The sequence below is a fragment of the Leptodactylus fuscus genome, chromosome 5 (assembly GCF_031893055.1).
Source record: "Leptodactylus fuscus isolate aLepFus1 chromosome 5, aLepFus1.hap2, whole genome shotgun sequence".
NCBI lineage: Eukaryota > Metazoa > Chordata > Amphibia > Anura > Leptodactylidae > Leptodactylus > Leptodactylus fuscus.
This window is the reverse complement of record NC_134269.1, coordinates 70815929-70843793: the sequence shown is the minus strand read 5'-3', so window position 1 is coordinate 70843793 and position 27865 is coordinate 70815929. Positions and strand designations below refer to the sequence as shown.

Below are 27865 nucleotides of genomic sequence, written 5' to 3'. Positions count from 1 at the left end.
TTTTACTATTATTGTTGTGCTTTATTACTTAAAGTAGAAATATGATAAAACTTTTTGATGTTTCGCAAGACGTTTGACTGCGAGCTGTGTGTGTATGTAAAGACTGATGTTTGGACTATTTGTAAGGTATTAGGTGGTTACCTCTGACATCATTAGGAAAACTATATTATTAATCACCAAACAGTGGTGGGATTTGATTCATACTAGGAAAATGTGAGCATCTATTACAGAAATAAAGAGTATGCTATAAAGTAAGAATAACATTAAAGGGAATATATCGTGTATTAAAGCTTAGGTTAATTAAGTAAATGCAAAGCAGTGTTCACATCTGTCCGGATTTCTGTATTTCTGGTCTGTTATGGGAACAGAAAAATGGAAATTCTGACAGCAATGCATTCGTCATACACAAACAGATACTGGTGGACCCCAAACACTGTAATGGACATTGTCGGGTTTCCGTTACGGTGTAAAATGAGCTATTTTGTCCATGATTTTTGACAGACTCTGTATCAAAGGCTGCTAATGGGACTTCTGATGTAGATTTGAACATAGCCTTTTCACATGTAATAGGTTATATGATGCAGCTAATATAGGGAAAAAAAACTGCCTGGGGCAGACATATTGGATATGCCCATTTACTTACTATACTGTTTCAATTATTATTACAGCAAAATGTGTGTGCTTTATGGCTGTTGCATGAAAGTGAAAGTTTTGCATAAGCAGATATTTATATTATCCATTGCCAATTGTTGAAAGAGACTAAATAGCGATTACAATCAACCATTTGCACAGAATGTAATTGTCTAAATACTAATTTGGTGATAACAAGAAAAACTTCACGTTCCACAGTGTATAATGATCAATGCATGTTTTTATATTGGTATAAATGTAAGGATTCTTCACCCAATCAAGTAAATTTGGTCGCTAGCTTCACATCTGACCAGTTATCTGTTTTTCTGTCCTGCATTATCTAGGCCAGCCATATATTGCAGCTATCCTTAAATGCAACCCACATTCTAAATATGAGATTACTCTGCTCATCCTGTCCCAGTTTATACAGCAAAGAGTAAAACAGATCATCATAAAACAGAAAACAAATGCGTAGAAAGCAAGATGTGCAAAATTGAGATTTTAATGGTCAGAATTACTTGTTTAACCTACAGGGTGCTGTACAGATGCTTATATTGTTCTGCAGTTCAGATAGGGTTATTGCAGGTTAGGTTTTCAGGTTGAATTTGCCATTTTGCATAGGGTGAATTAATCTGATGTCTTGAGGTATCAGATTAAAGAAGAATACTTTGCAGGAAGGAAGAGGGAGATATTGGAACATTAGAGAAGAGATGTATGTAGAGGACAGGTTGAAGACAGCCTTGTTTATCATTGTCAGGATTGCAGCTATCTCAGCCATGGCTAACCAGTCAGAGAGGTGCTAGAGAAACAACAAGACAGGCTTATTTATCAGGTAACAGAGTTGAGTATGGATTAGAAGGGTACAAGAGTATTATAGAGCATGCCATAAGTAAGGTAATACGGTAATAAGTGCTTGGAGCATAATGTAAAATCTGGAGTGTCAACCAGTACTTCTGGCCGATAGTTGGTAGGGGTTGAATATGATGGTGGAAAGAAGATGAATACAGTTCTCAAAGGAATTTTACAATCAAACTGGGAACCCCACAAAGGGTCGGTGCCCAACATGTGATGGCTGAGGCTAGTGATTGGTTGCAGATGTCAACTAAGTCACATAACATAGAGAAGATAATGGAATGGAGGATGGGGGGAGGTGAGAATCTCTTCTGTGTTTTTTTTTTTTAATATACCCCACCCTCCCTGGGTTTTTGAATTTGACTAGAAACCCTTTAACAGTTGTATGGACACAGACTATGACTGCTTGTATGACATAATAGAGAGTTTCCTCCATTATTACCTGTACTGACATAAATGTGATGCTGTAATAACTATAAATACCTGAATATATTTAATACTGAACATTAACACCTTTACCCAAACCCTTCTCCAGACCAGGTATGTTTCACCCAAAGACAGCGTGGTGCAGTTTTTCTTCTATCAGCCCATTAGTCACCAGTGGAGACAGACAGACTTCTTTCCGTGCACGGTAACCTGTGGAGGAGGTGAGTAACCCAGAAACATTTTTATTTTATTTGAAACTCAGAAATGATGCAATATTTTAAGAAAATATATTTCCATTGAAATACATTCCATCTCCACCCAAAAAAAAGTTTTCAAATCATGGAAATTTCTTAGGATCCAAGAATGGTGTGAAGAATAATTTAATTTACCTCGTGTACAGTGATTCCTTTCAGATCCCAATTTTCACCGTGTATTATTCTGGGGGGTCACTTCATCAAGAATGATTCATGAGCGAAGATTGTGTTGACGTCAATAAGACTTACAGAGCCAGCTTAGTGTAAAGCACAGAAGCTGCTTGTAGTGATTATGTGCCGTGTGTTGGACATGACAGAGCAACACGACCATATGACTAAAACTATAAATGTCTTTGTGATGTTTGTATAGACAGTCCACAATTTCTACTTATTCAGATATACATTCCTTCATAGTATTCACAGAAGTTTCCTTATTTCGCTAATAAATATATAAATATACTCAAAACAGTCATCAAACGTTTCTGGGCCTCACACAGCCAAGGAGTCTGAGATGCCGAACCCTATCACTGCTCCATTTCCTGCGAGGATAAGACAGAGAGGAGTCAGAGGGTGGGCTTTCTGCAGTATGTCTATATGTAATATGCTGCTCTCTTTGTCTTTACATCTTCAGGCTGAATTCACATTTGACAAAAATGTAGATTTTGTGGAATTGCATACATAAAATCCACAGTGGAATACAGTTGTGTACAAGTGGAGGAAATTTTAACTATTGTCTCAATAAACTGAAATGTAGTGTGGATATTAAAATCTGCAGAATCTCAGCCCTCCTCCAGATATTTATACTCTACCCTGTGGATAGAGGATAAATATTTTTTTGTGGAGTAACACCTTTAGGCCGGGTTCACACTGGGTTTTTTGGACTGGATTTTGACGCGGAATCCGCCTCAGAATCCGGCTCAAAAAACCGCCTCCTATTGACTTCAATGGGAGCCGTTTACATCCTTTTTCTGCAAGCAGTTTCTTCCTGCTCACGGAAAAAAAGAAGCGATGTGCCCTTTTTTGCCATGGATTCCGCAGCAGAATTTGCTGCAGCATCTGCGGCGCGACACTTTCCTCCCGACTCGAGCCATTCATTTGGGCCTTATACGGAACGGAATGCCGCGACTGGATACTGGGGCACTTCAACGGTATCCAGTCACAGTTAGCCATTTTTTGGACCTGATTCTAAGGCAGCCTCTACCTCAAAATGTGGTCCAAAAAACCCTGTGTGAAACCAGCCTTTGGCTGAGGCCCCACATTGCAGAAACGCAGCTTTTTTGTTGCATATTTTGATGCGGTTTTTTGAGTCAAAGCCAGGAGTGGATTGAGCAAAAGGTAGAAGTATACATGCTTCTTATATATTTCCCATTCTTTTTGTATCCATTCTTGATGTTGGCTCAAAAAAAGGCAACAAAATCTGCAACAGCAAAAACTGCGTTTCTGCAAGTGGGGCCTCAGCCTAAAGGAACATTGCATATAACGCATGGGGGTATTTAGCATTATTCAGCCCCAGTAGAAAGCATTTCTGCTTGAATGCAAGATTGCAATATTTTACTATTTTAACATGTGACAATATGAGAACTTTGGTGAGTTATTTATAGGATATAGAACATGCGGGAATCCATTTTTTTTTTTTTTAAGAAAATAAATTTGCAAAAACCCAAGGGGGGAGGAAGAGGACACATTTACCAAAGTATTTATAGCAAAACCTCTTCAAAAGGAATTTAAAGTGGAACTCTTGTTACAGCTAGTCACATACTGCAGTTATATACAATATGAGCCTCTCTTCTAACCTGTCTGAAGTTGAGAGAAATTCTGTCTGCTGAATACAGGAAACACATGGTCATGTCATTATAACAGCTTGTGCATGACAGCCGAAGCAGACTGGGCTCAGCTCTGCTATGATCAGCTGCAGGCGCACAGCACCATGGGATTTGTAGTTTGTGTTCTAGAAACAGGTTAATAAATATCAGTATTGCCATACTCAATACCCAAGGACAATTGATAACATAAAGATTGACCACAGTGCATACTATGTTTAAGAGCAGCAGTAGTCTGACAGTGCATTGCAATATACATTTTCTTTTTTTTATTTTGACAGAAAAATTTTTGTTCACTTTTTTCTTTTTCTGACTAAATAAAAATAACAAATCCAATATACTTAATATGTTAAAATCCCACTACCTAACATACGGTAGAGATTGGACTACTATGTAGCGTAATTTCTCAATCCACCATTGGAAATAGAATTAAACCATGGATCCCAAGCCTTCTTTAAGTTCTGTATTCTATCTAGTACCTTTTACCTGTTTTTAGCTAAATATACTTTAGCAGTTATTAAAAAAATTGTAACTGTTTAACGTCACGTGACAGCCATTGCATATGTTTAACCCCTTAGCAATTTTTTTCCAAAAATATCAGATTTTCTTCCAAAAACTCTTTACTGCAGGACACATCCACCATGTGTGTATCATGGATCCAGTAACATCACAACCTCTCTAAGAGTCCAATCACATGGAGTTTTTTGGCGCGGATTCTGATGCGGAATTTGTGTAAGAATCCGCACGGAAAAAAAGCCTCCCATTGAATTCAGTGGGTTCCTTTTTCTGCTCAAATTCTGCATCAGAATCCACGCCAGAATACTCCGTGTGAATGGACCCTTATGACCTTTGATAGGTGTCAAATATACAGTATATAAAAGTTATAATGAAGTTTCTAATATAAAAAGTTTGTCTACTACCTCCACCCAATACTGTTTCAATTTTCAAAAGAAAATTCATCTCAACTCTTCTTCATATTTTCTTGCATGCACCCTAAATTTCCTTCTCTGGAAACATTTAGCCTATTATAACACTGGGATATCATACGGTATATTTTGTTGTATACATGCCAGAGCCCCTGGGTTTATTAGGTCCAAGGTGGTATGGATAAGCAAAATGTCTGTGGAATAGACTGTGAGGTCACTCTGCCTGCCCAAGGCCTACAGCTGGAGCCAATTGTTCAAATATTGGAGGATACGTAATGTAATTTGCTATTGTAAATCCATATGTTGTCTTAAAATGCTTTTAGTAAACCTTATTGAAAGTTTGAATTTATTTTCTATAATGTGCTTCCAGGATATCAGCTGAATTCTGCAGAATGTATTGATATCAGATATAATCGGACCGTCCCCGATCATTATTGTCATTACTACCCAGAAAATAAGAAGCCTAAACCTAAACTAAAGGAATGCAATATGGATCCCTGTCCATCCAGGTTGGTAAAGCGATTTATTTATTAATGTGTAGGGTGCGGGGTTTTCCAAAATTGCCTGGAAAAAAAAAAAACAAGTTAAGAAATCCGATTTTTGATGTGGTTAAGTAGATGTAATCTATGCTCTATGGAGGTATGCTGCCTGTCACTAGGACATGGAGAGGAAGTAAAGCCTGACACAAAAACAGTGGAGGAAACACTCCAGAATATTTCCACTTCCTGCTCCATTTCTTTAATTCCACACTAAACGCACCTCAGCCTTTACTTCTGACACATATGTGGTTAGCCTGAGAAAGTGCAAGGCAGAAATAGTTCTTACATGAAAGTCCTGAAGTAAGACCACCCCTGTCTGAACATTATTGTCTGCAGGGAAACACGCATGGCTGCTTAGTCAAACCAAATTATAATCCCATTCATTAGAATTTTTGCTGAATTCTGCTTTATTTGGGTAATCAGATGTCCAGACTGACTGCTGTTTCCTCTCAAGGAGGAGAACATTAAATCCCTTGTCAATGCAGCTGTAACAGAACAGAACTTCAGGCCCCATCAATCTTTTGCCGCCTTGGTTCAGAGTTCCACTTGTCGTGTGTCAGATCCTCCACCCATTTTGTGACTTTACTGAATCCATGATTTCCTGTCAGTTCACAGATGTAAGTGGGCATCAGATGGGAGAGGCAGAGAAAACAGAGAAACCATAGATGAAGCAAAGACTGCTTGGTTATATTTTCATGATTTTTAATTATATTTTAAGCTTCCACCCAATTTGCTAATCTTGAGACGTAATTTCAGCTCTGTTGCTTGTGATAAATTACATAGTACCGGAACAGAATGGTAATATGGATGTAAATGTAAAATAGTTTTACACATCCTGAGATTTCCTAGACTGAGAGGAAATCTGAACAAATATAATCCAATAATCCTATGACTGCGTCCTGATATTATACCTGTTTCATGACTAGGATGATACCTCTGTTTGCGCCTACCTACAGTAGATTCTTTGTTTCCATATTTACGGTGAATGGTAGAGTGGACCATACTGTATATTTTGACATCCATAAAGACAGATTTCACTAACATATTGCTATTAGATATGAGCAAACAGTAAAATGTTCGAGATTTGATATTCGTTTCGAGTAGCCGCTCAATATTCGACTACTCGAATCGAATATCGAACCCTATTATAGTCTATGGGGGGAAAATGCTCGTTTCAGGGGTAGGCAACATTTGATCAAATTATACTTACCAAGTCCACGAGTGAGGGTCGGGCTGGATCCTCTGAGAAGTCTTCTCTGTGCAGCATCCCCGCGGCATCTTCCGGCTCTGAATTCACTCTGCCAGGCATCGGGCCTGGGCAGAGCCGACTGCGCATGCCCGCACTTCAGAGCCGGAAGACGCCGCGGGGAAGCTGCACGGAGAAGACTTCTAAAGGTAGGAGAAAAACCAGCGTTGATTGGCCGACTGTATAGCATTCGGCCAATCAATGCTGGTTCTGCATCGAACTTTTCCATTCGAATAGCGAGTGGTACTCGATAGCGTACGAGTATTTCGAATACCGTAGTATTCGATCGAATACCTACTCAATCGAATACTACTCGCTCATCTCTAATTGCTATATTTCATGACACAAACATCAGGCACCAGATGTAGACAGATACCAGGCCATTCACTTATGCAACAAGCCAGTTGAACCAGCCAATTTTAACAGCAGTGAGCAGTGATATCCTGTGTAACTGTCCACTGATGGCAAATACTAGGAGAATTGGGCATGTTGAAGTTCTTTGTTCTTGTGGCAGACAAGACTCTGCTGTTCTTACTGGCTTAAAAGGACATTTCCAAGAACACCACTTTTCTGCTATCATCTGATCACAAGAACAAGGATCTACACGTTTCTTATGTGACTTGAGTCGTGGTATGTATGTGTAATTACTTCCCTACTCATGTCTACAGAACTGATGACAATGAGTTTACCATTGTCCTATTCTCATGATGGGGGAGCCAGGGGAAGGAGCTAAGATTCTTATTTCCTATCTTGTGGATGTATACACAGGTAGGTATTGGAGGGATTCCAACAGGCAATCCAGTTCCACGCTCACTCGGGAGTCAAGAATGTTCAAATCAATAGAAGTTTTGATCGACAGGAAGTTTATTGCAAACAGATTCTATCTATCAAAACTTCTATTGATTTGAACAATCTTGACTCTCAAGTGAGCGTGGAACCGGATTCCCTGTAGGAATCCCTCCAATACCTACTTGTGTATATTAAGTCAACTTTGTGTCGTTCACCAGTACACACTGCCATTCTTACTCGGACCACTCAGATGCACAGAGATGCATATGTGATGTATATCGATTTTGTAAAGACAACTAAGATCTTGGAGAAGCACGGTTACTCTTGCCTGCCTCTATTGCCTCTACTGCCTCTATATCGTGCCATCTCGTGGATGTAGAAAGGCATTGGTGGGAAAAAAACCTTTCAGGATGAGGTTCAGTAAACCGCAGCAAAATCTGAAATAAAAAAGCTGTGTTTCTGCAATGTGAGGCCTCAGCCTAAGACATTGATGGCAGATTTTCACAACTAATTTCTGCTGATATTGATAGCATCTAGTACTTGGTCACTTCTCTCCTTTCTGTACAGGTATATACCTATTAAAGGCTTATGGAAGGATTAGGGATTTTAATTGTTTATAGCAAACAGGTGAGCACATGTAGTGCAAAACACGGATAAACCGCAAAAGCAATGAAGGAGATAAGGAGCTTGCAACTCCTACACTGTGATAAATGGAGGTGGTCTATCCTAAGGATTCCTTTAACATTCCATGACAAATTTATATCCTAGCTACAAGATAAGTTATTGTGCTGCGTGGTGGCACAAACTGATACATTTAAGCTGGTTGCACATGACCGTGTCCTAACTGGTTGCCATGAATTAACAGCATGAGCGGTACACGGGGAACACCCAGATATCTCCCGTGTGCCTCCTGTGCTTCCATGGCCACTTTTATTCAATGGATAGGAGCTGTGGGAGCAGGGCCGTGGGAGCAGCTACATATTTTGCAGCCCAGATTGTCAGCCCACACAGTCTGTGTCATTCATGGTCATGTGTATGGGCCCATAGAAATTAATGAGTCAGTGTGCTATCTGGTAAAAACCCAGATAGCACACTGACCATTCATATGGTTGTGTGCAAGGGGGCTTATTTTGTATTTATTTGTACTTGTACATTGCTATACTTTATGTGTTGTCTTGCTTTCAATGAAAATGTATAGTATATCTGAGAAACTTGACTGTAAGCCACTCTGGAAACAGGGACTGATGTAAGTGAATATTGTGTGCAGCACTTTGGAATATTTAGTGGCGCCAGATAAATAATACCTAATAAATTGCAAAGTCAAGTAACCCAAACAACCGTCCTGCTAGCCCAAGCGACTCTGGGTCAATTCCTGCTCCTGGCTACTTCTGGCACTGCTAAGATTTTGTACTTTTTCCTAATACTTAAAATTTAGCTTTAAATGAATTAGTATAGTTCTAATAAGTGAAAAAGTTGAAGTGGTTATACCCACAAAATAATATAGGACTGCCAGCAGCAAGTCAAAAAATGTAATGATCATATTGGCAGCAATTTAATTCTGTGGCGCCAGCTCTGATTCCAGGAGAAACTCGAAAATGCTGACAGCTCCAAACACTTGACTCAATCGTGGGCAAAAATCATGTTCATAAGAACTAAAAACACAATATCTTTCTGTAGACTTCAAAAGCAACATTGTCACAGGACGTGATAAGATCAAAGAAAAATGCCTCCCCCGCAAGGCTTATTCGAAAACATGTTGTGGGTAATATTTTGGCTTAGGTTGTAAGTACTTTTGGATATGGCTTTTTTCTTCTGCTTATGTGTTATGGTCCTGTATGGATTTTGTTGAAATCTGTATTGTAGTCAATACACCTAGAAGTTGTCATGGAAGACAAAATGACAACATTCAAAATAGGGCAAATACTTATATGTAATGTAAGTATAGACTGATTGTCAAAATAACTACAGTTTCTGCAGATTAGTGGGATCCCAATCTGGATTCTGCCTGATTCTAGTTATTTGTTCGTCGATTGGATGTGGCTACAACTGCCCATACAGTAACTGCCAGGAGCTGGAGACTTTCTGCCATCTGGTGTCTTACTATGAGCCAAGCAGTTCAATGATGTCATTGCAATGTCTGCATCCTTCAGGCTGACCGATAGCACCATGAGGGAAAGAAGTAATAAAATATCAACACTGTAAAAGGGCACTATACGGGAGCTCTATAGAGCAACGCTATAAAGGAGCACTATGTCAATGTAGGCCTTTATAAATTTGTAATATGTTGTACACTGTAATATAAAGAATACAAGTAGCAATATGCAGGGGACTGTAAAGAGGTACTATACATAGGTAGTGTGCAAAGTGTGGATGGGATTCACTAGTTTGCAGGGACTGTAAAACGCAGGACCTTTTACCTTTTCCACTAACTCCAACTGTTTAGGTCCTTCAATGGGTGCAACTCCATTGACTCCAGCACGTTGGAATTTTTTCTTTAGCTCCCTCTCACCTTTCCTAGCAGTTGGTTCTGATTTAGCATCCAATATGATAATTTGATTCTCTGCTGTCTGGTGGGTGGTCCTGGCTCCGCCCACAAGTTTTGCATTTTTTATGTTTGTTATTTTGAATGGTATAGGAAAAACAGGACTTGTGTAAAGCTTCTGTGCCCCAATGCAAAATCTGTAATAGGGCCCCTAGTCATCTTGTGTCATTTAAAATAGGGGTATATTTTGTGAGGCACAGGGACTTCTGGGACCAAAGCATACCTTTGCATCCTCTATAACTACACCCCTGCTGCAATTGAAAGTTATTTTTATAATATTTTTTCAAATACAAATTAAGCATTTTACCGTGTTTTAAAGATCTTCTCTAACCATTTTAGTGGTGACACTCTGTTGTCTTGATCAGTTGCCAGTGGATATGACTATGAATGCTGGAGCCTTCTAGGGTCTGGGAATTGTCAGAAACCCAGCCATTATTTTTTTTATTGTGGTTATCTTCTCATGTATGTAGTGTCCCTGCCTGATAATCTGTCCACAGTACTCAAATCATGGCTGGATTTCTGACCATAAAAAGTTCCTGCATTTGGCCTTTGGAAATGGTTCAATCTGACATTGTGACTTTTGGACCAGAATAGGTTGTACATTGATGACCTAATAAAGAGGTTGCACTGACAATGCCTCCCTTGGGTATCAAGAGCTGCCATTTGCCCTGTAGTGTAAAAATCTATATAGTTTTTTACCTTTCCATTTGTCCACATCCCATGACTCCTCCCAGGATGAAGTTGATGAATGTATATTGTTTTTCGTATACTTACTATGTTAGTGCATATATAATCCGGTTTAATAAAGGGGATCTTGAATGGGAGAGACCCTGCTGTTACATCCAAACCCCTAATGCTCCTCATGGCATAAGACATCTGTAGTGTCCCACTTGGAACACTACAAAAAGAAAAGTTAATCGTTGAGTCTTACATGTATTTAAGAATGTTCATCTGAGTGCTGTATATCATATCTTGCTGTTGTTTGGACTGTATGTGTCATAGTGAACCTTTAATGGGACAAACTGTATAGGCTTGTGGCCGAGCTGATGTATAGTCCTTGTCTTTCTAGGTAGGGGAACTAAGCAGCTCTCTCTCACTCTCTACAGATAAGGGGTAGGAGGGAGGGTGAGCTAGAGTGAACTTAGGATGACAACCTGTTAGCCAAGTCAATTGAGGTGTCAATATGTAGTCAGGACACGATCCATAGCTCTGCTGACTTTATGGACCTAAGTGTCTGTAACATAAACTCAGAGCAATTTTGGACAGCTCTCATAGTTACAACCCTTCCTATAAACCTTATGCCATGGTAAATACTTATTTGTAACCCACAACTGGGCATTGAAGGCAGCGTTTGTTAGATATTTGCAGAATACTTTTTAGAGAAGACTGCCCCATCAAGTGAAACATTGATTGACCTCAGGGACTACCATCTCTCAGTTTTGGCTCCAGCCTTGTAGTTTTCCTTAGAACTGTGTCTCCATTTTATCGAAATGTTGCTGTTTGTGCACCAGCAATGAGGATTGCTGGAGGATCTGGGAGAGATCCTTGCCATCATGACCACAACTACTACATCTCCCAATCTCTTGGCCTTCCTCTCAATGGGCTGCTACACATGTGCATTTTAATTACATGTATGTTTAATGGGAAGTAAACTGATGTTTGCCATTCATAGAAATGAATATAGTAATATAGGCTGTGGTGTCACACGTGTCTTATATGGCAGAAATAACACATTATTATTCTTTTGTTTACAGTGATGGATTTAAGGAGATCATGCCTTATGACCATTTCCAGCCCTTGCCAAGGTATGCAGCAATACAATTATTTCATTTTCCTAAACCTTTTATAAGTATCTGCTTCTGTCATGTACAATGTATAGTACAGTAGTTGTGCTACATTTTCATAGGAAATGATGTTCAGTAAGTTATATCTTCTACTGCTTGTTTATCTGCAGATATATCTTCACCTATATTGCTCAATGGCCAACTCACCTTAATTGAATCATAGGTGACAGTAGTGTGAGGATATTATTCTTCTACCATGCCTAAACTGATCCTGATGATTTAGGGAGGGCATGTGTGGACCTGACATTGTATACATGCGGTATCGCCCATGACATCAAGTGAAATAAGTAGGGAGGGGAATATATTTTTTACCACACCTGTTCAGGCCTTTCCGTTGTTCTGGTCTATTGGAGGACCAGAACAACAGACAGGTGGATGATTACAATAACTCATACATATGGAGCCGGACAGACCCCATTGACTAAAATGGGGTCTGTTGGGTGTCCGTTATTTTTAACTTCAAAGTGGGAGATGAAAAAGTTGCGCTTGCAGTCTTGACTCCAATGCAGATGTGATATTGTATAACTAGAATACAGCGTTCATTTTCTTTTTATGAACTGTGTGTTACAGGTGGGAGCATAATCCATGGACCGCATGCTCAGTTTCCTGTGGCGGGGGCATTCAGAGACGTAGTATTGTGTGTGTAGAGGAAACAATGCATGGCGAGATACTTCAGGTAGAGGAATGGAAATGCATGTATGCCCCCAAGCCCGCTATCATGCAGACCTGCAACCTCTTTGACTGTCCTAAGTGGATGGCTATGGAATGGTCACAGGTAATATGTACATACAGTCAGACATAAAAAAAAAAAAAAAAAAAAAAAAAAAAAAAAAAGTCAATGAAAACAGACAGAGAAAGGGAACTGCAACTGATATTGTCATAGCATATAATCACTTAAACCAGATAAGCAAATATAATAGGTGGAGGTGTAAAAAATATCAGTTATACTCCCCTTCCTTTGCTTCTCCTGGGATTCCTGGTGGTACCCAGTGCTCCCTCTTGGTCCTGTTGTGGCCTCTTCCGGCCTCCTGGATGATGTCATGCATCCCAGGCTCACCATATGAAATCAACCAGGAATCCAGGAAAGGATCCAGAGGGATTGGCATAGGCCGCAAGGATGCCCATGAGAGGTGAATAAAGATGAGTTTAACTGATTAATTTAGCACACAACCCCTGGACCTCCACCTATTAAACATCTCAACATAGAAAGAGCAGAGTTTCCAATGGATAAATGACAAGATATACTGGAACTTTACCAACAAAATTACACATCTCTCTGCCAAGCTCACCTTGCTCTATAAGTTGCTGTCTGTACATTGAAGAGCAAGTTCCATGTGATGGGTTTACAATGTGTAGATAAGGGCTTTAGCCAGGACCCTCGGCCCCATAAAATACACCACTATTCTAAATCACACTAGGTAGATTTTGCACTGGGACCCAGGATCTTTAAGTTAGGCCTCTAGCTACATCTTATTCTTGAAATGGCTACAGGCAGCCTATTAGATGTAGACTAAACTTGAGAATTCAAATTTACATGTATGTCGATGTAAAACATTTTTTCTGTATATTTTCAGTGCACTGTGACATGCGGAAGAGGATTGCGCTATAGGGTAGTACTATGTAATGATCATCGTGGACAACACACAGGAGGTTGCAACCCTCAGCTGAAGCCACATATAAAGGAGGAATGCATTGTACCAGTACCATGTTATAAACCCAGAGGTATATAGCAGTTTTATTCTCAATATACGTGCTAATACCTTTACTCCATTTGGTTTACAAGTGACATGTCTGCTATGCATTGAAGTGCCGCATTCTGTTTGTCTGCTAGAAAAGTTCCCTGTAGAAGCCAAACATCCATGGCTAAAACAAGCACAGGAACTAGAGGAGACTAGAACGGCATCAGATCAGCCAACGTAAGTAGAATTTCTCTTTATCCCCGTAATCTCAGCAGGATTACAACATTCTGGAGCAACTATGCTTTTCTTCAGAAAATAACAATGTACAATGTATTTTTGAGGCTGTCTATTAAGGTGATACATACTAAATAAATTATATATATAATGTTATGTTACAGAGTTAAAATAACCTGGTCTATGACAGGTGATAGAAGAGTAAGACTAAGGCCCCACGTTGCGGAAGCGCAGCTTATTTTGTTACAGATTTTGCTGCGTTTTTTTGAAGCAAAGCCAAGAATGGCTATCAATGGAATAGGGAATATATAACAAGCTCTTATACTTATACCGTCTGTTCAATCCATTTCTGCAACAAAAAAAGCTCCGTTCCCACAATATGGGGCCTCAGCCTTAAAGACTTTTCCCACAGGTAAAATATTGAGTGAACGAAATAATTCTTGGAAAACAGGGAATGCCGCTTAGCCAAATGCACTGGCTCTGTTGTGATTTCCAGTAAACCATCCATGGAACCAAAAGGGGACATGAGCAGTGTATGAAGAGGAACGTCTCAGGTGCCATGACGGGTTTTCTTTTTTTGTGTGTTTTTTTAAATCTACTTTTTAAAAGAAAAGGCTAGTGTAAAGTTAATGAAAATATATGTTACAAAGTGTTAGCATATCAAGTATTGACATATTTTAATAAACTAGTTTATAATAACTAGTGCAAAGGAAATTGCACTAAGGGAAAGTGTTGCCAGGAAATTACCTGTTTGAGTTACAAAACAATTGGTGGTCTGGAGAAGACCTTGTTGACTTCTATGGGAGTTTTCTAGGCATGCTGTGTGATCTGTGCAGAGGTCATTGTGTAGAGAGAGGAGTAGATAAGACGTGAAATCACCTATTGAACCAAGTGGATTTAAAAATATACGTAACATAAAATTTGACTAAGTAAGTAATTACAACAAGTACACAATTGTAGAGAAATGACAAAACAGCTGCAGTTTTGTTTTCATGAGCTGTGTGATGTATATTGGTTAGACTTTGTCACCATAGTCAATTTACAATAGCTATTTTGTTATCTTACTGGACCAGGGTAGGTTTAGATGTCGCTAAGAAGCAGTCTTCAGATATGACGGAAAAAAGTGGACTTCTAGCATTTTTATATTTCACTAAACCAACCATGGTCAGACTTTTATCCACTAGAAGTAACAGAATGAATGGCAGCAAGCCGAGATCTAGAAAACCGGGGGGAATTGATAGAGAAAGTATATTGGAAAATTGTACAAACTTTTATTATACAAACCATAACATTTGTCTTTCAATATTGGTCTGAAAGTAGCCAACCCCCTTTAAATCAGTCCTTCTTGAAATCCCACTCACTTCAGGTGACAGCTGAGCGTACTGTGCATGCTCGGTACATTCTTAAAGTTCCAAGTTATTACACAGAGCATGTGGAGTATGCTCGGCCATGACCCACAGTGGATGAGTGCACATGCGCAGGTTTTCAAGAAAGGGGAACTTCAGAGCAGCACCACTAGCATAAAGACTAGGGGGAAGGCTCTACAATTAGGAGTGGATGGTTCCTAACAATAGATAGGCAGGATCCAGTGATGACGTGGCTGTGCTCTGTGAAGAAAGAAGCTGCCCCCTGTCCTCTCTGAAGAGGCTGCAGCTAAAGAGGAAAAGTCACTTTATTCAAAATTTACTGTGCATGCTGTATCTTGGAAATAAAGGTACTGCTGAAATAGTCTTTATAAAGGCTACAATACAGTGTGATTAGTTAAAAAAAAACAACATTTTTTGCAATGATAGACTCTCTTTAAGGAGTTCTGAAAATAGAAGCATGGAATAGCACAGTCAATGCCAAACTAATATGGATGGCAAGCCTCTGAAGGTTCGACTCAAATCCTTCAATCAATACTGTACATCATAGGAAAACGCAGCACTCTAAAATAAATGGTACAATTGTGCTAGTTTGGAGTGGATAGATTTCATGTATTTAATATCTGTTACTGCAAAAATGTGCGTACCGTTTTATAAACAGTCATAGAATACAGTTTTCAGACATTGGGTTGAATTCTGTTTGTATGTCTGGCTGATGACCCTTCATTGTTCACTATTTCTACTGTAACAAAAGTATAAAAGTTGCAGATAGAGGCCAATATTACAGACGTCTAGGTAGACATGGCCAATCATAAGTCAACACAGCTGTGTTGACTGGGAAGGAAGCAATGGGGTCAAAGTAAGATCAAAGAAAACATGGCTTCTTCTTAGAAAAGGCCTTTCGTCAAATATCAGCATCTCCTTCATCCTACATACAAACAGAAAATAAAGAGAAAACTGACATTTTATACAAAGTAGGAAAACTTTGCAGAAATAAAATTTTATCTATCCACAAAGTCAATTCATGCAAAATACATTTTGGCTTTGTATCTGAAGACTACGAAAAGTATTTACACAAGTAACAAATGTGAAGAAGGAAATAATGTTTTAGGCAGTATTAGTTATAAAGGATTTTCCTAGGAATTGATGGCTGGAATTGTGATAAAATGCTTCAGTCTGTAACTTCAGTGGTCCCCACTAGTTTATGTATGGGACTAAACTATTCATCAATCAGGCTCAATCTTTTTTTCCTCTATCCCCGATGGACCAAGAGAAATGCGTTGGTATTCTATTATTTTGTGGGATTAGGTCTCAGTATTACATACTAATATAGATAGTCTCACTTAGTGGTTTTGTGCCTGTTTGAAGTTCGAGGGTCCTCATTGCTCTCCCTGAGTGACATTTTGTTTTGGTTTTGCCTTTATCTTCCTTCTATTGGGGTGCAATATATGTTTTTATGTCATATTATTAAAGGTTATGTTTATGTGATATGGTCTTTAACTGTGACTAGTGCTAGCTTAAAGGGTACTTAGGTTATTATTGAGTATGTGACTCCCTTTCAGATCGAGCAAGAGTCCCACCTATCATGTGTCCTCTATAATACTATTGTCTTGTCATTGGGTATTTGACCTTTTTAATCTTTATGGCTAGCCCTAGAATTTTTGGGGATAATCTGGTTTACATAAAAAAAACTCAGGTGTAGAGATGAGCGAACGGCGTTCGATCGAATTGATATTCAATCGAATATCAGGCCGTTTGAGGTATTTGATTCCAATCGAATACCACGAGGCAAACGCACTAAAAATTTGTATCCCCTCCCACCTTCCCTGGTGCTTTTTTTGCACCAATAACTGTGCAGGGGAGGTGGGACAGGAACTGCGACAATGGAGGCATCGAAAAAAAATCGTAAAAAGTAATTGGCTGGCTAAATCAGGTGACCTCCACTTTATATGAATGGTCGATTTCAGATTCGTGTAATATGAGACTGTGAACTATGTGACTGTGAGACAAGTATAGAAGTACTGGCAGGGTTAGCTAGGGATTACCTTTATTTGGGGGGAATGTTACTCACCCAGCTCTTTGGGGCTCTATCTTGTCGGGATCCCTGTCAGCTTGCGATATGCGGGAGCTGACTTATTCCCATAGGAATGTATTGACCAGTGTTGATTAGCCGAATGCCATACAGAGTACAGTATTTGGCCAATCAACGCTGGTTCTGCCGGAGACTCGTCTGTGAGGAGGCAGAGTCTAAAATCGGTCCACATCAGTCTCCATTGTGGTCTAATCTTAGACTCCGCCTCCTCTGGCAGAACCAGCGTTGATTGGCCGAATGCTGTACTCTGTACTCTGGCATATCAACACTCTGGCATATCAACACTGGTTAATGCATTCCTATGGGAAAAAGTCAGCTCACGCATATCGCAAGCTGACAGGGATCCCGATGAGATAGTGGCGTAATACAGGTACTTGTACATGATGTAGCAGAGCTGATTGTGCGCTGAGCTCTGCTACACCAGAGATGTGTGTGACAGGAGGAGTAGATAGAGGGATGGTTGGGTGTAGTGCAAAGCTGTGTGTGACAGGAGGAATAGATAGAGGGATGGTTGGGTGTAGTGCAGAGCTGTGTGTGTGACAGGAGGAGTAGATGGAGGGATTGTTGGGTGTAGCAGAGCTCAGATCACAGCCAGCTCTGCTACATCTGAGATCAATCCACAATGGAGACTGCTGTGGACTGATCTTAGACTCCGCCTCCTCACAGACGAGCCTCCGGTAGAACCAGTGTTGATTGGCCGAATGCTGTACTCTGTATGGCATTCGGCCAATCAACGCTGGTCAATGCATTCCTATGGGAAAAAGTCAGCTCCCGCATATCGCAAGCTGACAGGGATCTCGAGGAGATAGTGACATAATACAGTCACTTGGGCATGTTAGATGCCCCCAGGCATGCTTCCCTTGCTGTCCCAGTTGCATTCCAGGGTGTTGGCATCATTTCCTGGGGTGTCATAGTGGACTTGGTGACTCTCCTGAGTCGAAGTGTGGTTTCCCCTGAAACAAAGCATTTTTCCCCATAGACTATAATGGGGTTCGATATTCATTCGAATAGTCGAATATCGAGGGGCTATTCGAAACGAATAATGAATCTCGAATATTTCACTGTTCGCTCATCTCTACTCAGATGTAATATTGGAAAACTAGATTGTGAGATCCATCTTTGGATAGGTATATTTTCTGTATATTACTGTACAGTGTGTTGTCGCTATATAAATTTCCATATACGGTATTTCTTTCCTATTCATCTTAGTGAATGAACTCATTATCCATCCATTATCCAGCCTTCATGTTTCTGTTACCTTCAGTCAGTCTTAGAAAAACAATGTACTGTAGCTGCCTATGTCTTAGAGAATAGTATCTTTGACTTTGGAAGAAGTTGTAGTGCGGCATGTGCTGTAATTTCAGAACATGGATACAGTATTTTACATCTGTCTAGAGTCGGTCTTGTTGTATGACTATGAGCAGCATAGGAATAAGTACGGCTCTACTCCAAAGCACAGACGTAAGCATTGCCAAACCAGCCTCGTGCTAGATAAATACCTTGGCCTTTGCGGTCTACCACGGCTAGTGTCCTACATTTATATAACTGTACAACGTTCAGAGAGCTTTTTTTCAGCTGGCAGAATATAATATGACTAGCTGGAAGAGCAGAGCCAAGAAAAATGTGATCCTGACCTTTTTTGTTTTTAGTTTGGAATGTGATGACAGTTGAAACCCATCATGATTTTTAATGCTGCCCCCCGGGCCCTCTATGTTACACATGGGCTTTACAATGTTGTGTATTATTTCTCAATTATTTTTTTTAGAATACTGAATAATAGAGACAAGTAATATGCAAAGTACAATTGATTTCCTGTATCCATGATAAATCATGGTAAATGACTGACATGGAGTGAAGGAATTGCTTTAGTCCTACTAGAATACAATGACTTAGAAATACATTGTCTGTCATCACATTTGTCCATGTATATTGTAATGAAGCAAAAGCTGCCCCCTGTGAAATTGATCTATCATAAACTATTCATGAGCATGAAGTCTGCTAGCTAACTACATATATAAATCACGTTATTCTGCTGGAACGCATCCGGTTTATAGTGAACAGTATTATAACAGCAAAGATGGAAACAGATTGGGGTGCAAAGAATCTCCAGGTTCCCTTTATTATAGGTCATGAGATTCAAAAAATAATCAAGCCCTTGTACACTACATAGACCATAACACATAAAAGAGGCAAAAATGTAAACTTATGTGTGGGTATACAATCATGTCCAACAGTACAAAACTACCACACAATTGATTAATAAAACATAATAAATTTTATTAATACCTACTAAAACAGTAGAATCACATGACATATATGAGAGACAATTACATAATACAATTCTATTGCTATAAGCAAGTGGGGGTAGACAAAACTACATAGTACCAACTAGCCAGTAATAGGTAGAAAACAGATGGCCAATAACAGTTACATGAAGTAGGAATGGTCCTGGATAAGAACAACAATATATAATAATGTATGGTGCAGGATGCACCTAACCATTAACAGCAGTGTGACAAAGCCAGGAACCCAGTGTCTCTCCTAGATGGTATAACAATACAGTGTTGCCATCTTACCTACCAACAAGAAAGGAAAGGGCGTTTCCTTTCTTGTTGGTAGGTAAGATGGCAACACTGTATTGTTATACCATCTAGGAGAGACACTGGGTTCCTGGCTTTGTCACACTGCTGTTAATGGTTAGGTGCATCCTGCACCATACATTATTATATATTGTTGTTCTTATCCAGGACCATTCCTACTTCATGTAACTGTTATTGGCCATCTGTTTTCTACCTATTACTGGCTAGTTGGTACTATGTAGTTTTGTCTACCCCCACTTGTACACTACATATCAAAAAGTTTAAAAAATCATCATGACTCCCTTTACTACAGACTATAAAGTGGAAAAAATCCCCACTTCCCATTTGTTGCAATCTGTGGGGTTCAAGAACCATCAGGTTCCGGTTCACTATAAGTCATAAGGTCCAAGGATCTCCTATATTACATGAATGAGATGCAAACTCCCATGGCTATAAGTTCATAGTCTGTAGTAGAGAAAGCATGGTAGTTCTTGGCATTCAAGCACCTACATTACTTGCTTTAGAAGAAGCCACAAGCATTGCTATTTATAGTTTTTGTATGGAGCTTGGAAATGATTCAATAGACCCAAAGTATTGCTACTTGTTCTATTGATATTCTGTACAAGGTGCATGCTGTCCATTATAGTAAAGTGGTTGTCTAGTTTCAGAAACAAAACTTTCAGCCCCCCTTTTAGGCTATTCTGAGTTAATAAAGGGGGTCCCGTTTGTTCAGAATTTTCATCTCTTGACCAGAGTGGCTACACAGAACACCCTAGATTTGCAATGTCCTGCTTTACACAGACAATCCATTGATTTCAATGAACATTGTATAATGCTATATTTTCTGCTCAGTCCCAATGTGCCAGCAATCTCACAGTGTGCGAGTAGTTATAAATTATTAAGAGGCAAGTCATTGTAGAACCAAACTGTACTCCCGCTGAATATAAGACAATGACATTTACGTGAAATGTGAACCTGCAGGACAGATAAGATCCTTACATTCACCTTCATTACTTAAAAGTAGAGCAGTTAGAAAAATGCCACAGTATTAGTACATGTATAATGCATGAAATAGAGTAACAGCCCTAACAGTCTTATTATAAAGCGTATCACAAATCAGTTATTCTTACAGGTTTATTCCAGAAGCCTGGTCGTCTTGCAGTGTCACCTGTGGTCGTGGTGTGCAAGTGAGGGAGGTCAAGTGTCGTATTTTACTGACATTTACTCAGACTGAACTAGAATTGCCAGAAGAAGAATGTGAAGAAGAAAAACCCATTGTAGAAAGAACGTGTTATCTCCCACCATGTCATGGTGAAGTGGTGGACCAAGCAGTAGAGCTTCCAGCACAAGAGAAGGATTCAGCTGAGATGTATGACTGGGAGTATATTGGGTTCACTGCCTGTTCCAGCAGCTGTTCTGGAGGTAGAATGATTGTTATGTGCATTGTAATATATCATTATTTGTATTGTGATATTTGCAGTTTTTTTCCCCTCTATTCTTCTATTTTATTTTTTTTTTATTTCCATGTGTGTCCCATAAAAAATTATTGCATAAAATGTCATACAAAAAGATATACATATATAAATTTCATAGACAATGTTTTTTCTACTGTTACACTCCCATGCAGTGTGTAGTGTGGTCTTGGCAAAAATGAAGCTACCAGACACTATTTAATACTGGAAACAAGACTTTACTACCTTAAGCGCAGATACGAGAGAACAATTGGGATATGCAGGATATGGCACGTGTAATCTGCAGCTCCACTTGCCTGAGCTAGCCTGTATTACTCCTGCTGGAACCGGCAATACTTCCACAATCATAGATTAGCCCACTAATTCCTTTTAATATAATAGATGCTCCCTGGGATGAACGCCAACCAACCAAACTGAATGGATTCCACATAGCAACTGCCCCATAAAGGCGCAAAGGCCGCTCTTCATACAGTACACCTTCACCCCCGCATAACACAGGCCACACCTAAAAAGGCATCACATCACTGGGTATCTCTAGGAACAACTCCCATGGTACAACCAATGTTCCACCTTCAGATATTGCAGCTGCAAAGGAAATATGGCACAAATCACTTTTCTATATCAACAGTTACATGGCATATTTGGAAAATGGTCACAAATGAGTGCAACATTACATTAAAATCATTTGTAATGGGTCTCTACATATGGTCATTTGCGGATACCCACCTAGGATCGCTTGCTAAGGAGGTTAACCCTTCACCTTCTTATACTGCTATAATTGGTCCCATGCACTTTGATCTGGAATATACCACTGTACTAAGTAAATGGAGGACTACTGTCTATATTGAAACTGTAAAGTTAGTTTACTGAGAATATCCTCATCCTTTGTTTGTTGTGGAAGGCACAGCAAGATAACAGTAATGGATGAGATGTATTATACAAAAGGGGAGACTTTTTGTTCCTATTCAGTTTTGTTGAGTTGATTGCCGGCCATACATAATGACCGATTATGTCCCATGGTCAGTTATAAATTTATCATGAAAGACAATTCACAATAGTTCATAGCAGAATTTTGTCTGCCATAAAAAGACTGACCATGTTGGAAATTTTCGGCTGGCAGCCACCAGCTTTTTGGATGATCACCCACTTTTAGCCAATCTTTAGCCAATTTGCGCAGACCCCTTGTCCTGATTGGACAGTTTAGTTGCTGATGTTGATGGTGGGATTGTTCATATGAACAATCTCACTATGAATCAAACTGTCGCATAAAATTATAATGTGTCTGACCAGCTTTAGGGTTCCATCAAAGAACATAGCTATATTCAGTTGACTGATAAGAACAAGCTTCACTATACACTTTTCTTTACGTTATTTATTAAGTAATCTGGAAAGAGAGGTCTCTATACAAAATCCATTTGTTTTAAATATAGTGGGTTGATTTTATTATTCTATTATTTTTTTTCTTTTAAGAAAATAAATTGCATGCACTTCTGATAAGATAGTGGCAAATGCATATAAAGGGCTCAATAACATGGATCTGATTAGACGGACCCCTGAACAAAGGGTTCTAACTTCTCCAAAATTCAGGAATTAAAGTTTCTCATATATCTTTAATATTTATTGTGTTTGTTTTATTCCTCTAATCTAGGAACCCAAGAAGCCATAGCAGCCTGCCTCCATATCCAGACAAAGAGAATTGTGAACAACACTCTGTGTGACAGCTCCATGCGCCCACCTGCAATGACGAGAGCCTGTAACACCAAACTGTGCCCTCCAAGGTACTGTCTAAAGGGATTTACATCTCATTCGCTGAATTACACTCACCGGCCACTTTATTAGTTACACCTGTCCAACTGCTCGTTAACACTTAATTTCTAATCAGCCAATCACATGGCGGCAACTCAGTGCATTTAGGCATGTAGACATGGTCAAGACAATCTCCTGCAGTTTAAACCGAGCATCAGTATGGGGAAGAAAGGTGATTTGAGTGCCTTTGAACGTGGCATGGTTGTTGGTGCCAGAAGGGCTGGTCTGAGTATTTCAGAAACTGCTGATCTACTGGGATTTTCACGCACAACCATCTCTAGGGTTTACAGAGAATGGTCCGAAAAAGAAAAAACATCCAGTGAGCGGCAGTTCTGTGGGCGGAAATGCGTTGTTGATGCCAGAGGTCAGAGGAGAATGGCCAGACTGGTTCGAGCTGATAGAAAGGCAACAGTGACTCAAATAGCCACCCGTTACAACCAAGGTAGCCAGAAGAGCATCTCTGAACGCACAGTACGTCGAACTTTGAGGCAGATGGGCTACAGCAGCAGAAGACCACACCGGGTGCCACTCCTTTCAGCTAAGAACAGGAAACTGAGGCTACAATTTGCGCAAGCTCATCGAAATTGGAAAATTGAAGATTGGAAAAACGTTGCCTGGTCTGATGAGTCTCGATTTCTGCTGCGACATTCGGATGGTAGGGTCAGAATTTGGCTTCAACAACATGAAAGCATGGATCCATCCTGCCTTGTATCAACGGTTCAGGCTGGTGGTGGTGGTGTCATGGTGTGGGGAATATTTTCTTGGCACTCTTTGGGCCCCTTGGTACCAATTGAGCATCGTTGCAACGCCAAAGCCTACCTGAGTATTGTTGCTGACCATGTCCATCCCTTTATGACCACAATGTACCCAACATCTGATGGCTACTTTCAGCAGGATAATGCGCCATGTCATAAAGCTGGAATCATCTCAGACTGGTTTCTTGAACATGACAATGAGTTCACTGTACTCCAATGGCCTCCACAGTCACCAGATCTCAATCCAATAGAGCATCTTTGGGATGTGGTGGAACGGGAGATTCGCATCATGGATGTGCAGCCGACAAATCTGCGGCAACTGTGTGATGCCATCATGTCAATATGGACCAAAATCTCTGAGGAATGCTTCCAGCACCTTGTTGAATCTATGCCATGAAGAATTGAGGCAGTTCTGAAGGCAAAAGGGGGTCCAACCCGTTACTAGCATGGTGTACCTAATAAAGTGGCCGGTGAGTGTATATCATTAGTATCTGATGCATCAGGAAAGATGCAAAAAGATTGTGTTTGGCCATATGAAAACACACAAGATGGTTAAAACCTTGTTCATGTTTTCCCATAAAATGTCTTATTTACTTCCTTAAAAAACATATCTAATTGAAAAACGTCAACACCCAAAGTAGAAAAACACTTATTGGAGCATATTGGTGCAGATTTATTGAGACTGGCGGTTTGGGATAAGTTACTGCATTGTTACTGCATTTCACCTGTAGGGTAATGGTCATTTAAGAGGACCTTTCATGTCCCTCTACACATGCGGTTTTATATACTGCTAGAAAGCTGACAGTGCGCTGAATTCACTGCACAGTTGGCTTTCCCGTTATATGCCCCTGGGCTTGAGATATCAGTACCGCTAGTTTCGGCACTAAACTCTGCCCACTGTCAGAAGGGAGTTCCTGACAGACTAGCTGGGACGTGAGGAACGCCTTTATCTCCCCCCGACAGTATGCATGTAAAATATAAAGTAACATGCGCTAGGCATTACTGTAATGAAAAACCACATGCATTTCTTCAGTGACCCAAGCCTCAGGAGCACCAGATCTGTATGGCTGTGGAGGTATTATTACTTTACTCTAACAAAAGTCTAAAATGTGTATCCAGCTCACCCCGTTATCTTAATCCTGTTCCTGGGAAGCTTGGATGCAGGTGGACTTGAACCGGCCAAAACCATTCGGAAGTATAGAAGGAGGAATCCAGCGTCAACCAGGCAGTATAAAATGTAACTTTTATTTTCTTGTTATAAAATCATTCCATAGTAACCTGAGGGTCATAGCAGATGACAAAGCATAATGAGCAGCTACGCATTTTGGAACTAAAATCGTTCCTTCCTCATGGCATATAGCTACGAAAGGCGTAGCTGCTCATTATGCTTTGTCATCTGCTATGACCCTCAGGTTACTATGGAATGATTTTATAACAAGAAAATAAAAGTTACATTTTATACTGCCTGGTTGACGCTGGATTCCTCCTTCATTACTTTACTCTGTTGATTTGTGTTTATATACTTGTGTGAATTGTCCAGACAACCATGACACAAACAACTAATAATAAGCCATAAAAGTGAAACATTTTCAAGCAAAATTCATATCTTTTAAAATAAATTTACCCATTTACACTGAAATATCACCAGGTCTTGCTTCAGGTATGTGGGGGTCTTTGGACGACAGAGTCTCGTAACTCCATGGCAGCAGTGTTTTCCTCTAAAAGGCGCCAAAGCTGGAATCTTGTAGGTCTTATGTAACATTCAGCTCTTGCATTGGAAGAAAACTGTAGAGTACAATGACCTCATATACAGTAATGGTGCCTTATGACGTCATATAGTACAATGGTCCTTCATAATGGTCCCTTATATCGCAATACAGTAACCCCTAATTCCCCATATACAGTGCCTTGCAAAAGAATTCGGCCCCCTTGAACTTTTCAACCTTTTGCCACATTTCAGGCTTCAAACATAAAGATAATAAATTTTAATTTTGGGGGGAAGAATCAACAACAAGTGGGACACAATTGTGAAGTGGAACGAAATTTATTGGATATTTTACATTTTTTTAACAAATAAAAAATTGAAAAGTGGGGCGTGCAAGTGGGCCGGATACTTTCGCAAGGCACTGTATTAACCCATTATGTCCCCATACAGCACAATGCCACTTAATGGACCCCTACTGTATGTCCCCTTATTGTACAATAACCCCATATAATGGCCCCTTATAATACAGTGCCTCTTTATGCCCCCATATAATGGCCTCTAATCCACCATACTGTATATTACAGTGCCCCCTTATACCTGACCCCTCTCTCTGCTTTACTGTGAGAGAGCTGTAAGTGCAGATTTCAGATGCTCTTAGTTTGTACCATCTCAGCCCGCCCACCCCTTCCCTGCTCTGGAAATCCTGTACGTGCAGGAGGAAAAGTGGCAGGGGCAGAGAATCTATGAACAGTAAGCGAAAGTGTGATCTGTACTTATTGCTTGACTTTGTCAGCTCAGTGAGCGCTTCCATCTGTAGTGATGAAAGTGTTCATTGCTGACCCTGAGTGGCCCCCCCAGGTGGTTTGGACCCTGGAAGCTGCCCAGGCCTGTTGGCAGCGCCGCACCTCCCATGAGGCGACCTGAAGCGACCGCTTCAGGCGGTGCTATGCCAGGGCCCCAGGGAGGGCGGCATTTTTGCTTACCTAAGCCAGTCCAGGACAAGCTGTCCTGGACTGGCTTAGCACCGAGCGGTGGATTGGGGAGGCCACTGGAGTAGCGCTGCTCAGCAGCCTCCCCTCACGCTCAGGCAGAGAGCAGGTCCTCTCCGTGCCTGCTCACTGCCTGTGAATGGTGCTAAGCCCCGCCCCCTTCACCACGACCCCTTCGCTCTGCCACGCCCCCTCCTCCTTTTCTGTAGTTCGCCTCGGGCGGCGAAAGGGGTAGGTTCACCTCTGCCTGTTGGGTGCTGGCACCAGCACTGAATATTACATTACACATGGTGAAAGTGAAATCTGCACTTCACACTCTCTCCCTTTTTATACAGGGAGAGGGCTCTGGCAATAAGGGGCACCGTATTATACTGTATGGAGGATTAGAGGCAGTGTACTATAAGGAGACATAAGGGGCCATTATATATTGGAATAAAGGGGCACTGTACTATATAGAGGCATAAGTGGCCACTATATATTGGAATAAAGGGGCACTGTACTATATAAGGGCATAGATGGATATTGTATAGGGAGTAAAGGGGTAATGTACTGTATGGGGGTCTAAGTAACTGTTATATGGGGGTAAACTACCCAATTTCGGTTGTTTTTGCTTCAGTGCTTTATAGGGGAAAACTCTGCTGGGGCCCACCCATGGGCCCACACAACCCTGGAGCTGGCCCTGCAATGCCATATAGTATGAACTGATAAATCACCATATGTAACTTTAGATGTGAGCAGAGCCATATACTATAAATCTAGTAATACTGCACAGCATATTAGAGGGACACCAGAGCAATAAGTTGTGAGCACCTTCTGTGCAGGGGAATCTTTCCAATGTGTTGTTGATTAAAAGGAGTTTAGAAGTAAATTGCCTTTCCAAACAGGAACTAGATATAGACAAAGCAAAAAATTGGAAATGTCTGAGAGGTGTAGGCTTGAAGGTAACATAAGATGGCTCCTAGTGAATCTGCATTGGACAGAGTGGGATGATTGAAGAGGCCTTTATACACGGTGCACTGAAATGTAAACAATGCTGTAGATATGTGTGCGGAGCAGCTGTGCCGAGTAACATGCCAGAGGAGGCTTTTGTTACTGAGTGTTTATGGATAACTGATGTCTTGGTTCATGGCATTTCCATGAATTACATTCTGCAGATCAGTGAGACATAGTAAATTCTCCAGCTTGTGAAATGTCTATTTATCAATGTAGAATATGATATTGTAGTATGATCCCGCAGCATGGTGTGGAGAATGTATTCATTCATATCAGCCCTTTCCCCAGTAAAGCTTTCTATCCATAGTGCATAGTACATGCATCCTAAT

The 27865-nt window shown here is 40.3% G+C and overlaps 1 protein-coding gene across 1 annotated transcript in view; it reads left to right on the top strand.

Annotated features, from left to right (window-relative positions):
* Window positions 1-27865, top strand: part of ADAMTSL3 (ADAMTS like 3) — a 312808-nt gene that overhangs the window by 232746 nt on the left and 52197 nt on the right. The window contains exons 10-17 of the mRNA XM_075273425.1: window positions 2018-2129; window positions 5279-5417; window positions 11779-11829; window positions 12439-12643; window positions 13443-13590; window positions 13700-13784; window positions 20949-21238; window positions 22937-23066. Coding sequence (XP_075129526.1) covers window positions 2018-2129; window positions 5279-5417; window positions 11779-11829; window positions 12439-12643; window positions 13443-13590; window positions 13700-13784; window positions 20949-21238; window positions 22937-23066 — 1160 coding nt within the window. The remainder of the gene's footprint in view (window positions 1-2017; window positions 2130-5278; window positions 5418-11778; window positions 11830-12438; window positions 12644-13442; window positions 13591-13699; window positions 13785-20948; window positions 21239-22936; window positions 23067-27865) is intronic.